Genomic DNA, 15,931 nt, shown 5'->3' on the forward strand with positions numbered 1-15,931 from the left:
AGAAGAGGGAACATCCCTTGGGAAGCTATTTGGTTAGTCTGTGTGGGACAATGTATCTCATGGAACTACATTGAGTCCTGGGTTGTGCTATTAGAGCTCGGAAGACATTTGCCATCTTGCCTGAGGAGGTGCTATAGAAGTTTGGTGAGAGAGAGAAATTATGGCAGCAAACAGGTCATTACCAGAAAAACAGAAATGAAGAATGAAAAGTGAAAAATGTAGTGAGTTAACAAATTATAATGCTAATGAAAGCTGACATTAGCTAAACTGTTTCTCCTTCACCCAAGTTTACCATTGTATCTTGTGTCTCATTGGAATCATTTTCTTTCATGCTGTCTTCCACTAGTTTATGGAGTGTGCTGAAGATCTGCTGGTTAATGTTGAAAGAGTCCAAAGCAGAAGCTTCTTCCCAGGCCCGGAAACTTGGCATGGGAAAGGGTTCCAGTTTCTTGTTCTCAAAAAAGCTTTTCAGGTTTCTTTCGCTTAATTTGGTGGCATAGTCCTCAAAATATTTTTCAAATTGTTCCTTCTCCTTCTCAGTGTAGATCTTCCAAAACCTCTTTTGGAGATGGCTGGTATTAGATTGGCAGTGACCATAACAAGTGAGCAACAAAGACAGAAAAGCAGCAGTAACTATCACACACCACCCTACGACCTGTTAAAGAAAGGATAATTTGGTATCGAAGCATAAAAGAAAGGCTACAATAAAAAAGCTACAGAGAGTCCTGTGGCACCTTTAAGACTAACAGATGTATTGGAGCATAAGCTTTCGTGGGTGAATGCCCACTTCTTCGGATGCATTCACCCACGAAAGCTTATGCTCCAATACATGTTAGTCTTAAAGGTGCCACAGGACTCTCTGTTGCTTTTTACAGATCCAGACTAACACGGCTACCCCTCTGATAATAAAAAAGCTGATTGGAAACTCAAATTAGATTGAAAATAACTAGTGTTATTCTGGTTCTTACGGTTGCATTGAGACTGTGTTCTTTAAATGCTCAGTATAAAAACCTTGAAAAGTGATAATAAAATACAAGATTTTGAAAATAAAGTGATCCACCAAGTGTCAATTCTATTCACAAGCAGAGGCCCTGAATTCCTAAGGACTGTCACTAGAGGCAGAGATTAAATTGGATGTCATTTTCAGGATCATATGATCTACACAGCTATGTAAATATTATTTTTCTGTATACTGCACCTTTACATTTTGAACAGCTCTAACCAAAAATTAAGTCTCAGCACTTTAAAAATACGGATTATGGACTTGATCCACAGCCCACTGAAGTCAATAGAAAGACTCCCATTGACTTTAATGGGCTTTGGATCAAGCCCTATTAGTATAAATCCAGAATACATGTAATAAATCTTACTGTCTGAAGTATTAATGAATGTTTATGATGCACTATTATATATTTTAGAATGATTATTGTATCTATACATGAACTAACTGAATGTTTGTCTACATTACTAAATGGTTGAAAGTGAAGTACGCAATTAAAACGATTGCTGGGGTACTTCATATCTTGCTATAAAAAAGAGAAAGTCTAAATGAGGCCTATTCAAAGGAATGAGCCCTATAACGAGGTACAAATATGTTTTTCTTCCTAATTTTAAACTCAATAAAGCTTTATTCCAAAAGAATTGTCTCCTGGTGTTTAACATTGTTGTTCTACTGTTGCCTTCAGGGTCAGCCCAAGGCTTGCACAAATCCTGGAGGCCGTACGCTTTGGAGGAGCTTTGTTGTATTATGAACTCCCCTAAAAAATGACCAACCACTGTCCCAAAACCCTTCAAGATGAATGGAAGGAGCTTTTCCCTTCCCAATCTTCGAAACCCTGCCTACCATTCCTTTACTTTGATTAAACCTTTTGCTCAGCCCTCTTCCTAGAAACGTCAAGCAACCTGAATTCTCTAGCCACATTGCTAAAATTCTCCCACCTCCCTCTGTTGGCAAATATCCTATCAAGCCCTTCTGAGCTGCCAAACCCTTCCACACCTTGGTGTGCTATGCTGCTTACAGAAATCTGCCTGAGGCACTGGATATTTCACTTCTCAGACACTCCCACAAAACGCAGTCTGAATCCTGCTTGCATTGCAATGAAATATATATTTGAAATTTTTTAAAATTATAGTTAAACTCTCTGGACACTTGATTTTAGGGCCTCATGATAAAAAAAAAGGACAACACAAAGCATGACTGAATTAAAATGATATCTTACCTGAGATTCCGCTTGAAGTGTTAGTAGGATCTCCTCAGTCTCCCAAGAGGACAGGGAAGTTTGGCCACATGCTACTTTGGGAAGCTCTTCCAAGCACTTGTTGGATTTATTGTGGCAAAGCATCTCCAGGTACTTCAGATTTTTTGAGCCACTCATGGCACATTCATAAAAAGTCCCATTGAGCAAAACCACAGAAAGCCACATCACAGGGGCTACAAAAGCCTTTAAGGTGATCTGGCCAAAGGCATGAAAAACATGGCAGCTCTTCCCTTTGGGAAATAGTTTCCTGGGGTTCACACAACAGCCTGTGAAGAGCTGCCAGGTACTGCCATTCAGTGCAAACCCAACAAATAGTAGTACCAAGGCTGGGACAAAGAGATACACCAGCCCATAGGTGTAGTTTTTGTTGCTGCAAGGACACTTAAAAGCAGAAAGAGAAAATAAATGCTCACTTCCCACTGTTAGCAGTCCCATCAAACTGTAACCAATTGCTTTCTTTTGGCTACTGAGGAATTTGAAAACTGTTTGGGAGATACCCATGTTTGAACTGATGAACCCCACAAAACAGGAGAAAAGTGAGGCATCATCAGTGGGACAAGTGCTATTTCTAGCACTTGTTTGGGTGGAGCTTTTTATTAAGGAAAAAAACAAGTCTCTCTGGTTTGGGGCAGCTCAGATGAAGTGAACAGTCATTCGTCATCATTAATAAATCATTCTTCAAATGGCACACATACAGCGGGCTCTTCCTTTGTCAGTGGGCAAATAGACCAATCCTGCCCCAGGCTCAGTTTTGTCCTGTGCAATTTATAGTTGTCCACTAGTTCTGGCTATTTCCTTTGGATCACACTGAGCAATATGTGCCTTAGTGTCTATGGAGAAGTTATATTAGTCACAGAATTTTGTTCTCATTTAAAATAGCTATGAAATAATAAATAATAATTAATAGAAAACCTGGTAGTTGAAATTACCCCTTCTGCAATGGAGTCTGCTACTCACCACTCGGCTGCCCCTCCTCGTAGCTCATCTGGGGAGTTAGATCACTACTGTTTGCACCCCAATCAGCCCGTTGCCTCAGTCACTTGCTCTGCAGTGTCTCTCTCACTAGTCAGGAGCTGCAGCGTCTCTCCTTCCTGGCTTAGCCCTCTGGCCACGTCACAATCATCCTCTGTTTCCAGGGTCTCATCAGAATCTCTTTCCACAAAGTCTCAGGCAGACTCCATATCCGTGCACTAACTGTGCCACTCCTGCAGTGGCTGGTAGGGGAACCTAGACACAACTTCTACTCTGGGTTCCAGTCCAAGGACCCTGAAACCAGCAGTTCAGGACTATACTTTCTTAGACTTTGCTGCTCCTTCCCTGGACTGCTTCTTACACTGCCCTTTTTTCAGGCTTCTAGTCTCCACCTTGTACCAGAGTGTCTGACTTCAGGCTCACCTCACTGCCACCCCCTCTATCCTCAGCTCCTAGGCCCCCCTGCCTGTTCCTGCCCAGGTAAGCTTCGTTCTCAATTACTATCATTGCCCCTTAGCTCCCCAGCAGGTGCAGCCTATGGCTAGTTGGTCTCTCTTAACTCCTTCAGCACTAGTGTGGGGTGAACACCCCATCACACCCTCCCAGTCTTGCATTGATCCTGAATGTATGACCACTACAAAATTTTCATTTAACCAGCATGCTGTGAATGTGTGCTGTGTATCACACAAACACAAGTGGTGCTGACATTTTATCACACGTAAGACACATCCTGATGATATGGCAGAAGGACGCTATGACAGAATGGAGAATTTTTGGGTGACATGACTTTGACCTCCCCGACAGACATGTGACAGGATTGTTACTACTGTTATTATCGACTGTCTACTTTAATCCCTAGAGTTGTAGCTGTTACAGCCTCGCAGGTCTGGATACTTCAGTGCTCAGCCTGACACCTCCACTTTGCTCAGTCATCCAAGTGATTTTTTTCAGGCATGAAAGTCCTGTCCACACACGGGCTTGAAGCTGAGTTTGAAAGTATAGTTGTAAAACAGCTTGTGCTCACACTCTGTGACGTTACAGGGTGTTTGAGAGCAGTGCTCAGAAACCACTCTACAGGGTATCTATCCTAAAGACTATCCCCGCCTCTTCTCTCCTATTTAGCCTCCTAGCTCCACCTTCTGGACATCAGCCATTGTACTATTTCAGTGGTGACGGAGGCAGGTTTGGGCTAGCTTATTTATTTAACGAACAATAAGAAATAACTTTCAAGTGAAGCATAATGCTGCTGCTGCTGTATGCTCTGCCTCTGTCTCTGCAAGGTCCCTGTCTGAGGGTCAGTCTAAGAAAGTCAACGGAATGGGCTTGTCTTCAGTACCACTGTCACGCTGTCTGGAGTAGCTCACAACTGAGAGAGCCAATCTCAGGTCATACTGTCAGACAATAGGGCAAACACCCAAACTGGTGGTATATTCTATCATTTGATTTCACCAAGCCAGTAACCACTGTTCCCTCCTGGATCACTATAGCAGTCTTACCATGGAGTCACAAAGAGTCCTGCTTAGGCTCTCCAGTGCATCTTTCCATCTAGCCAAACTGGACTAGGTGATGAAAAGTTATTAAAAGCAAGAATCGCCACTCATTAGGTTGCTCCCAACCCCCTAGGGCCAGTCACTTACCCCAGGTCAATGGATACTCTTGACTTCTCACCAAAGACAATGTTGTAGTTAATTTCTCTTGTAAACTAACTAAAGATTTATTAGCTAAGAAAAAGAAATGAGAATTATTGAGAGGTTAAAGCAGGTAAAATACATTACAGGTGAGTGAGAGTTTGTAAATCAAAATGATTAGCAGAGGTGTAGTAATCTGTTGGTTTTCCATAAATCTGTCAGGACTAACAGCTTTGGGGATCTCTGTCTTGTATCTGGAACACCCCCTGAAAGTGTCCAAACAGCTCAGAGATACAGAATCACTCCCAGAGTTCATTCTTATAACTGTCTTCCCCAGAAAGCAGTCTGTCATGTGTTCCCATTATATCAAGGGTCTGTAGATTTCCCATTGCTGAACGCAATGACCCATGCTTTTAAATTAGAATGCTTGTCATTTACAGTTCAAAGGCTTCAATCCTGGTTGTAGGGCAATTCGATTACAGAGATTACATTTAATTCAATTACATACACAATGCATTTAGCTACAGCCATCCAGACAATCTTTCATTAGTTTTCCTGAACAATAAAATAGCTGGAAACAATCCTTCATTAGTTTTCATGCAGTTTTACACATTAAGTAAATTCTCGTCTAAACACGAATACATCCTTTGATCTAGGGCTAATTAAGTACAGGGATATATATATATATATAATGTAAACTGTAATGTAATAAAATCCAACAGGTTATAGATAAATGAAGACAATACCATCACATTTCCTTTGAATTATGTTAACACACAAGTGAATTGGCCTGATCACATTACAATGCCTTTTGACACTCCTTTGATTTCTCTGAACATGCAAGTGAATTAGCTTGGTCTGAGCTGGCAACCTGTTAGACAGCATCACAACAACATTACTCTTTTTGAAGTGAAGAATCAAGTGAGCTGATGTCCAGAGCATTCTCCTTCTGTAAGCTGGCTCTCTTCATTGTTGGTATGTCTCATTTTATACCACAGGGAACAAAGTTCCTCACACCAACACACAGAAATGTCTGAACATTTAGTCTCTCCGCATGCATAAATAATGATACGTTGTGCTTACATATTGCCTTTCATCCAAGGATTTCAAAGCACTTTATAAGTAATCATTAATAATCTTTACCAACCGCATGGGATCCATATAGTTATGTGAGATAGGTACAGTTAATTCCTCCAGTTATAATGATGGGGAAAACTGTCCTACTTTAACAATGGGGACAAAGGAGATAAATCACCTACCCCCAGGTCACTGACAAGACCCAGTAAGGGAACCTAAGAGTTTTTATTCTTATTTATTATTATTTGTATTGCAGTATAGTTTGGAAGCCCCAGTCTGTGATTGTGTGAGGCCCCATATACACATATAACCAAAAGGCAGTTCTTGCCCCAGTGATCTTACAACTTGAGTATTAAAATGAGAATCTAGGTAAGACAAAACAACTTACTGTAATTTTCTGTTCTAACCACTCCATTCCTCAGAAACACAGAGGAAAATCAGTGCACATCATCACTGAAATATCTGCACCCTATTAAATGCTTAAAAGGGAAGATTAGTCTGTGAAACTACATACCAGTGTCAAACACAATTGGTTGTTTCCTGCAACATTTAGGGATATGTGGCAAGCATATCCTTATAGCGTTGGAACACAGCCAGAGGTTTGTTCAGTGTGTGATGCACAGGAATACATTACTTCATTTATGAGAAAAAGCATGATATGACTTACCCTGCTGATGTATGAAATTACTTATCTTCAGCCCAGGTTCTTTGTATGCTCACAGTTCTAAAGGACCGGGCTGCCTCAAACCTACCAGCGCCCCCGACTTCCTACCCTAACTGTGCTCTGCTTCGCCTCCACAGCTGGAAAGATATTGAGGGAGCTAGAAGGTTTTTCTCAGCCAGGCCTTGCCCCATGAGCTGCCAGTGCTTCCCCTTCCTTGCAATGTTCCTCTGGAGGTTGGGAGCCTCAAATTCCACAAATGTTTCTAAGCCAGCAACAGATATTCCTTGTATCCACAATGAATATCAGTTCCCTTTTATATACATGCTACTGAACTCTGCAAGTCAGTTTGGTGGCAATAGCATATGTTCTTTGATGCCATGTGACTGGTTCTCGATCAAGACAGGAAAAATAACCACTGGGTTACTCAATATTATCGATTTCCATTTGTTTTCATAATGAATTGCTTCCCCTTCTCTTTGCCCATCCAGAGCAGTTATAAGAAAAGTATGTGTCTATGAAAATGGTTGTTATTACCCAGGGCACCGTCTACATTCAAAATTATAGAGTCAGGATTGTCCAGATCATCCAGGGAGCTAGTTGGCTGAACAGATCCTAGTGATTTGTAGTGATTCAGTGCTATTGCTGTACCAAGCCACTCCAAATTTCCTCTTGTCAGTAAGATCATTAGAACCTCCCAATTGAATTATAGCCTTATAGTAACCTGTCAGGCACATAATTTTATAGGTTAATGCTTTAATAAATAATAATAATTAATAAATACAGATTAAGAGACTATTACAGCTTCATTAAAAGAGCTGCACAAGATAAATAATGGAGAAGGTAAAACGGTCAGAGTATTAAATATTTTCTGTATATATATATATGTAATGTTAATATATATTTTCAAACCTAACAAATTAGGATTTAAATGGCATACCAAATAATTTAATGGCATTTTAAAGCAGAATACGCTATAGCAAATTAGCAGCAGATAAATATTTTTCACTGAGATTTTTCTGGATATGATCTGATTTTTTTTTTTAAATCATCTCTGTCAGCTCTTTTGTTTTTGTTTTTGTTTTTGTTTTAATATGAACATTTCAATTTATTCTGATTTTAAACTAGACAAGTATGGTTCTTGAGGAGATTTACAGGGTTCCTCTTTTAAGAAACCTTCCTCACATTTGTGGAGGAGAAAAAGCAGCTGAATGATGTGCGGCTAAACATTCATGCGAAAAATAAGAGACATAATATGCAAATATCATTGATAACTAAAGGCCAGAGCCTCCATTGAAGTCAGCTGAGGATCTGGCCTTAAGTATTTGTCGAGGATTAAAATGGTATCTTCCATTATGAAGCATGAAAAAGAAAATGATTCCCATTATCATCACGGTTAATCAAACAAACAAAACAAGGCATGAAAATTCCTAGGGTAACACTGTTCCTTCTTCAGTCTAAACTTGAAAAAAAATCCACATGGCTGGTACCATAGTGTAAACTGTAATATAAACTGAGTGGTATAGTACTGTATTACAAATACAAACAATTCTATAATAAAATACCTTGTGAAGCTAACTAAATGGATGCTATTTATTCTAACCATCTGTGACTCTGAATAAAATAAACTATTTTGTTTTAAAATAATACTAGGGAGAAATTATCCTGTCTTGAAAGAACACTATGGAAGTAATACTAGGGATGAATTGAACGAGGAGTACTTGTTGCACCTTAGAGACTAACAAATTTATTTGGGCATAAGCTTTCATGGGCTAAAACCCAGTTCATCGGATGCATGCAGTGGAAAATACAGTAGGAAGATATATATACCCAGAGAACATGAAAAATGGGTGTTGCCATACCAACTCTAATGAGACTAATCAATTACGGTGGGCTATTATCAGCAGGAGAAAAAAAAACGTTTGTAGTGATAATCAGGATGGCCCATTTCAAACAGTTGACAAGAAGGTGTGAGTAACAGTAGGGGAAAAATTAGCATGGGGAAATAGTTTTTATTTTGTGTAATGGCCAATCCACTCCCAGTCTTTATTCAAGCCTAATTTAATGGTATCCAGTTTGCAAATTAATTCCAGTTCTGCAGTTTCTCATTGGAGTCTGCTTTTGAAGTTTTTTTGTTGGAGAATTGCGACTTTTAGTTCTGTAATTGAATGACCTGGGAGGTTGAAGTGTTCGCCAACTGGCAAACCTGGTGGCTGAACTTTGTGACTTTGTCCTCACCCACAACTATTTCACATTTGGGGACAATGTATACCTTCAAGTCAGCGGCACTGCTATGGGTACCCGCATGGCCCCACAGTATGCCAACATTTTTATGGCTGACTTAGAACAACACTTAGAACTCCCCTACTCTACTTGTGCTACACTGATAACATCTTCATCATCTGGACTCTTGGAAAAGAAGCCCTTGAGGAATTCTACCAGGATTTCAACAATTTCCATCCCACCATCATCCTCACAAGAGATCCACTTCCTGGACGCTACAGTGCTAATGGTCACATAAACACCACTCTATACCAGAAACCTACTGACAACTATACTTACCTACATGCCTCCAGCTTTCATCCAGACCCAGGGCCGGCGCTTCCATTTAGGCGACCACCTAGGTCGCCTAGGGCACCAGGATTTGGGGGGGTGGCAATTCGGCAGCGGGGGGTCCTTCCGCGCTCCGGGTCTTCGGCGGCAATTCTGCGGTGGGTCCTTCACTCCCTCCGGGACCCGCCGCCGAAGTGCCCCGAAGACCAGGAGCGCGGAAGGACCCCCGCCTAGGGCACCAAAAACCCTGGCGCCGCTCCTGTCCAGACCACATCACGTGATCCATTGTCTACAGCCAAGCTCTAAGATACAACTGCATTTGCTCCAATCCCTCAGACAGAGACAAACACCTACAAGATCTCTATCAAGCGTTCTTAAAACTACAATACCCACCTGCTGAAGTGAAGAAACAGATTGACAGAGCCAGAAGAATACCCAGAAGTTACCTACCCCAGGACAGGCCCAACAAAGAAAGTAACAGAATGCCACTAGCCATCACCTTCAGCCCCCAACTAAAACCTCTCCAGTGCATCATCAGGGATCTACAACCTATCCTGAAGAATGATCCCTCATTCTCACAGATCTTGGGAGACAGGCCAGTCCTCTCTTACAGACAGCCCCCCTAACCTGAAGCAAATACTCACCAGCAACCACACACCACCAACAAAAACACTAACCCAGGAACTAAACCCTGCTACATACCCCGGTGCCAACTCTGTCCACATATCTATTCAAGTGACACCATCATAGGACCTAATCACATCAGCCACACCATCAGAGGCTCATTCACCTGCACATCTACCAATGTAATATATGCCATCATGTGCCAGCAATGCCCCTCTGCCATGTACATTGGCCAAACGGACAGTCTCTATGCAAAAGAATAAATGGACACAAATCAGACGTCAAGAATTATAACATTCAAAAAGCAGTCGGAGAACACTTCAGCCTCCCTGGTCACTCAATTACAGACCTAAAAGTCGCAATTCTCCAACAAAAAAACTTCAAAAATAGACTACAACGAGAAACGGCAGAACTGGAATTAATTTGCAAACTGGACACCATTAAATTAGGCTTGAATAAAGACTGGGAGTGGATGGGTCATTGTAAAAACTATTTCTCCGTGCTAATTTTTCCCCTACTGTTACTCACACCTTCTTGTCAACTGTTTGAAATGGGCCATCCTGATTATCACTACAAACGTTTTTTTTCTCCTGCTGATAATAGCCCACCTTAATTGATTAGTCTCGTTAGAGTTGGTATGGCAACACCCATTTTTCATGTTCTCTGTGTATATATATCTTCCTACTGTATTTTCCACTGCATGCATCCGATGAAGTTGGGTGGTCTTGCCAATAAGGAGGAAAGTGCAAAGTGCAAGGTCATACATTTAGGGACAAACAACAAGAATTTTTACTATAAGCTGGGGACATCTCAGTTGGAAGTGACGGAGGAGGAGAAAGACCTGGGTGTATTGGCTGATCACAGGATGACTATGAGCTGCCAATGGGATGCGGCTATGAAAAAAGCTAATGCAGTCCTAGGATGTGTCAGGCTCTGTATTTCCAGTAAAGAGAAGGAAGTGTTAGTACCATTATACAAGGCACTGGTGAGACCTCATCTGGAATACTGTGTGCAATTCTGGTCTGCCATGTTTAAGAAAGATGAACTCAAACTGGATCCGGTACCAAGAAGGGATTCTAGTATGAGCCAAGGAATGGAAAAGCTACCTTATGAGAGAAGAGTCAAAGAGCTTGGCTTGTTTAGCCTAACTAAAAGAAGGCTGAGGGGAGATATGTGATTACTCTCTATAAATACATCAGAGGGATAAATACCAGGGAGGGAGAGGAGTTAGTTAAGGAGTTAAGTTAAGCACCAATATGGACTCAAGAACAAATGGATATAAACTGGCCATCAAGAAATTTAGGCTTGAAATTACATGAAGGTTTCTAACCATTAGAGGAGTGAAGTTCTGGAACAGCCTTCCAAGGGGAGCAGTGGGGGCAAACAACCTAACTAGCTTCAAGACTGAGCTTGATAAGTTTATAGAGAGGATGGTTTGATGAGACTGCCTACAATGGCATGTTGCTGATTAGTGAGTGCTAGCAGCAAATATCTCCAACAGATGGTGATTGGACACTAGACAAGGAGGGCTCTGAGTTACTACAGAGAATTCCCTCCCAGGTGTCTGGCTGGTGGGTCTTGCCCACATGCTCTGGGTCTAACTGATCACCATATTTGGGGTTGGGAAGGAATTTTCTTTCAGGTCAGATTGGCAGAGATCCTAGGGATTTTCTGCCTTCCTCTGCAGCATGGGGCACAGGTTACTTTCAGGTTTAAACTAGATTCTCGGTAATTTGAAGTCTTTAAACCATGATTTGAGGATTTAAGTTACTCAGCCAGAGGTTAGGGGTCTATTACAGGAGTGGATGAGTGAGGTTCTGTGGCCTGCAATGTGCAGGAGGTCAGACTAGATGACCATGCTGGTCTCTTCTGACCTTAAAGTCAATGAGTCTATGAGTGATTCTATTATATACTCCGTAGGTAAAATCTGGCCCCATTTAAGTCGATGTGAGTTTTGCCACTGACTTCAGTGGGGCCAGGATTTCACCCTCTTCCAGGGTGCAACCATCTATAATAAAATTACTCTTGTTAGTCGTCAATGAACTCTTATATGTGACAGAGAAAGGTAGGACATTTTTAACTGAATGACGTTTACTGGGTATCACAAACTAAAGGCACAGTGAGAATGCACTGTCTTGTTACTGTGCTGGTCTTTACCTGCTGGGAAGACCCAAACACTAAGCAGAGTACTGAATCCAGGGGGAACATGCATTTTTGACTTCTCAACACACAAAATAACTATCTGGAGTTCTCTTTATTTACATTTTTATAGTTTCACTGTTTACAATAAGAATATAGTCTTCCAGGCCGGGCATCTCCAGTCAGTTATACTAGGCTCTTCTTTTCTGATTTGTTTTTAAAGTGACTGAAAAAGAAGTTCTATGGAATTCAATATTTATTGTGTCTTAATGGTTTCCATGTTAAACTTGCCCAGTTTACAAATAAAAAAATGGAGTAGGGGGTAGAGGATGGAGAGGCAACCTAGTAATCTCAACCTGGGATTTCAAAGTCGAACTGGACTTTTCTGGCTCATGCACAGTCACCAGAAATGCAGTTCTTGGGTACCAATTCTGTTGATGATTAGGCAGAACCAGATTCCCAAAGCTAACAGGAGTAAAAAACAGCAAAATCTTTTCTGCCACACAAGTAAGCAGATCTGACCCTCAATACGCACTTGGGGTTTTTTCTCAAATGATCTAAGGACCATTTTTACAATGTAACTTTTCAGAGTAGAACTGAACTTTAAGGGTCCTGAACATCACCTTCTACCCTCAATTCCGAAGCTGCTTATTAATGGCTAGAAAATGCCCTTCTACTCAGCCATTATTATTTAGTTATAGTGACTGCATATTTTTAATCCCTTTATTATTACGGTGTGCCTATGCTAGGTATATTCATATATTTTTAGCATTAAAAAACTTTACCCAGACTGTATAAAAAGCAAAATTAATCAAGCATTGGATTGTCACCACTGAAAGTATATTTTCCTGAGTGTTGATTTGAGGTGTATTGCAGGCTTAGGCCTGAATACACAAAAGGAGTTAAACATTTAGAAAATCACTACAAAGCCTAAGTTAGGTCCCTGAGCTCCTTGACAGTGAATGGGGAGAGAGAGGAGCCTTAGACGGCAATCCACAAAAGCCAGCCTGCTTGGAGGGGAGTTGCCCAAGCTAGACAGTGGGAGATGCCAGTGAGAGAAGGGTGCACTAAGCCTAGCTCGTCTCAGAGATAGGTCCCTGAGTTTGGCCTGCAGGGTGCTGCCTATCTCTGCTTGGGATTCTCAGCTGCAAGCGCTCTCCTGGCTTTAGCAGGAGCGCTGCCAGCTTTTCTGCCGCCCTAGGCGGCGGAAGGTCCTGCCCTGAAATGCTGCCCCCCACAGAGGCGGCGGAAGGTCTCGCCACCAAAATACCGCTGCGGTCGCCGCCCCCTTAATTGTAGTGCCCTAGGCGACCGCCTAGGTTGCCTAATGGGTTGCACTGGCCCTGGGCGTTAGGCACCTATGCTGTTAATAAGAAGCCTGGAGTAGGAGGCAGGAGGAGGACCCAGTAGTTAGGATACATAGCTGAGGTGTGGGAGACCCTCAGTTCAAGTCTCCCCTCTACCTGAGGGGTAAAAGGGATTTGAACAGGGTCTGTTACTTCACAGTGAGTGCTCTCACTGCTGGGCTATGGGATATTCTCATGTAGAACTTCCCTCAGTCTCTCCTGTTCAAACTGTTGCATTCTAATTAAAGAGTCACTGGAGCAGGCAGGGCTGGCTCCAGCTTTCTTGCCACCCCAAGTGGCGAAGCGAAAAAAAAAAAAGAAAAGAAAAGGAAAGCCGATCGGCGGCACTTCGGCAGCAGCTCAATCACACCGCTTCATTCTTCAGTGGCAATTAGGCGGTGGGTCCTTCGCTCCCTCACTTCCTCTTCGGCGGCAGCACAAAGAGGAAAAGAGGGACTGAGGGACTTGCTGCTGAATTGCCGCCGAAGACCCGGACGTGCCGCCTCTTTCCATTGGCCGCCCCAAGCACCTGCTTCCTTCGCTGGTGCCTGGAGCCAGCCCTGGGAGCGGGGGCACTGGATCCTGCGTCTGCCACCTGAGCACCCTACCACCAGGCTACAGAGTCATTCTCACACGTGTGCTCTCTCTCTCTGGTCAAAATGACACTTTAACTCTTCCCTCTGCTGTTTTGTGTGAGGGCCCTAACCCAGTTGGCTTGCTCAGGGCTGCCTACTGGATTGGGCCCCACCCAGGATGACATAGGTGGACTAATGCCTATCTTCCCCAGTTTGTGAATTGGTCTGCGGGTTAGAGGGTTTAGGCGGGATATAGACATCCAGGTGCCTAGAGGCAGGCAGCAGTGTGCATACCCAGAGGCAGAAACATAGGTGCCCAGGGAACTTTTATTGCAAAAACTTAGGCATCAAGTGAGTTTAAGCCTCTACAGGGTTCAGTGGGAGTTTTGTGCATCGCAGTGGACCCCAAACTGGGGCTTAGGTGCCTAAAATGGACTCAGGCACCTAACTCATTTTGTGCATTCAGACCTTAGTGTCAGATCTTTGGGCAGCATGATACTAGCAGTGGAGCAACTTAGTAGACTATGTTGCAATCTCTGACTAACTCAGACTGCGGTAAAAGCGAACTGAAGTTACCACAAAGGAAGCTTTTAGTTTCATTATTATGGTACAGTTCTCCTCGTACAAATAGTAATGCTCGCATATTTCAGTCCAGCCAACCAAACTCTGGGCCATCATTTAGAGCAGTGGCTCTTAATCTTTACTGTAACCTGCACCCCTTTGGTTCTCAAAATATGTTCTCACACCCCTTAAACCTAAAAAACATGTTCTCGACCCCTTAAACCTAGATATATTTTTGTTTGTATATTACAGTAATTGTTAAAAAATGTATAATGTTAATAAATACATAGGTCTGATGAAACAAAGTAGTTGTACTTACGTGCCTGTGCTTAATTTGTGTTTTCGATGATTTACCTTCTAAAAAAATCTGGCATGTCTTGCACCCCCAGAAAGGGAATCTCGTACCCCCAAGGGTGCATGCACCCCAGGTTAAGAACACTGATTTAGAGTTATTACTTACTGAACATTCACAACATACTTGGCACTACATATTATTTGAAGGGATGACCCTTTCCTAGATAGCTCGCAAACTAAAGACAGACACAGACACAGGTTAGTCCACAGCTTGCTTGAAGTTACCCTTCAAGAGGCATTTTCATGTCACTTCATTAGTAAACTAGGCTATATATTCAGATTCATGCTCAGTATTTTCCTGCCTTCCTTTGGTCTCCTATAAGAACATAAGAATGGCCATATTGGATCAGACTAATGGTCCATCTAGCCCAGTATCTAGTCTTCCAACAGTGGCCAAGGCCAGGGCTTTCAAAGGGAATGAACAGAACAATCAACAAGCGCGTCATCCCCTGTCGCCCATTCCCAGCTTCTGGCAAACAGAGGCTAGGGACACTCTGACCATCTTCAGTAACAGCTACTGATGGCCCTATCCTCCACAAACTTATCTAATTCTTTTTTGAACCCCATTACAGTTTTGGCCTTCACAACATTCCATGGCAATAAGTTCCATAGGTTGACTGTGCGTTGTGTGAAGAAGTACTTCCTTATATTTGTTTAAAACCCCGCTGCCAATTAATTTCATTGGGTGACCCATGGTTTTTGTGTTATGTGAAGGGGTAAATAACACTTCCTTATTCACTCTCTCCATGCCAGACATGATTTTATAGACCTCTGTCATATCCATCCTCAATAGTCTCTTTTTTAAGTTGAAAAGTTCCAGTCTTTTTAATGTCTCCTCATATGGAAGCTGTTCCATACCCTTAATCAGTTTTGTTGTCCTTTTCTGTACCTTTTCCAATTCTAATATATCTTTTCTGAGATGGGGCGATGAGAACTGCATGCAGTATTTAAAGTGTGGGCGTACCATGGATTTATACAATAGCATTATGATATTTTATGTCTTATCTATTGCTTTCCTAATGGCTCCTAACATTCTGTTAAATGTTTTTTGACTGTTGCTGCACAATAACGGCTCGTATGATCCTCTGTTTCAGTGCTAACAGCAAACTTCTCAACCGTGATTCATCAGAATGCACCAGCTCAATTATACAAAGACACACTCAACATTCCCTCTTTCTCTGCA

At 42.1% G+C, this 15,931-nt stretch overlaps 1 protein-coding gene across 1 annotated transcript; it reads right to left on the reverse strand.

Annotated features, from left to right (window-relative positions):
- Positions 1 to 262: 262 nt before the first annotated feature.
- On the reverse strand, positions 263 to 2,759 carry CALHM5 (calcium homeostasis modulator family member 5). The gene is made up of 2 exons (XM_024200497.1): positions 2,220 to 2,759; positions 263 to 655 (listed from the first exon to the last, which is right to left on the reverse strand). The coding sequence occupies exons 1-2, from the start codon at positions 2,757 to 2,759 to the stop codon at positions 263 to 265; spliced, it is 933 nt and encodes a 310-aa protein (XP_024056265.1).
- Between the last annotated feature and the right edge of the window lie 13,172 nt (positions 2,760 to 15,931).

Source organism: Terrapene carolina, unplaced genomic scaffold (assembly GCF_002925995.2).
Source record: "Terrapene carolina triunguis isolate 2854851 unplaced genomic scaffold, T_m_triunguis-2.0 Scaffold42, whole genome shotgun sequence".
Taxonomy (NCBI): domain Eukaryota; kingdom Metazoa; phylum Chordata; order Testudines; family Emydidae; genus Terrapene; species Terrapene triunguis.

Coding starts and splice junctions, on each gene's coding strand:
- CALHM5 (XM_024200497.1), bottom strand. CDS start 2,759: ATGGGTATCTCCCAAACAGTTTTCAAATTCCTCAGTAGCCAAAAGAAA. Junction 656..2,219: donor CACTTCAAGCGGAATCTCAG/GTAAGATATCAT, acceptor TTTCTTTAACAG/GTCGTAGGGTGGTGTGTGAT.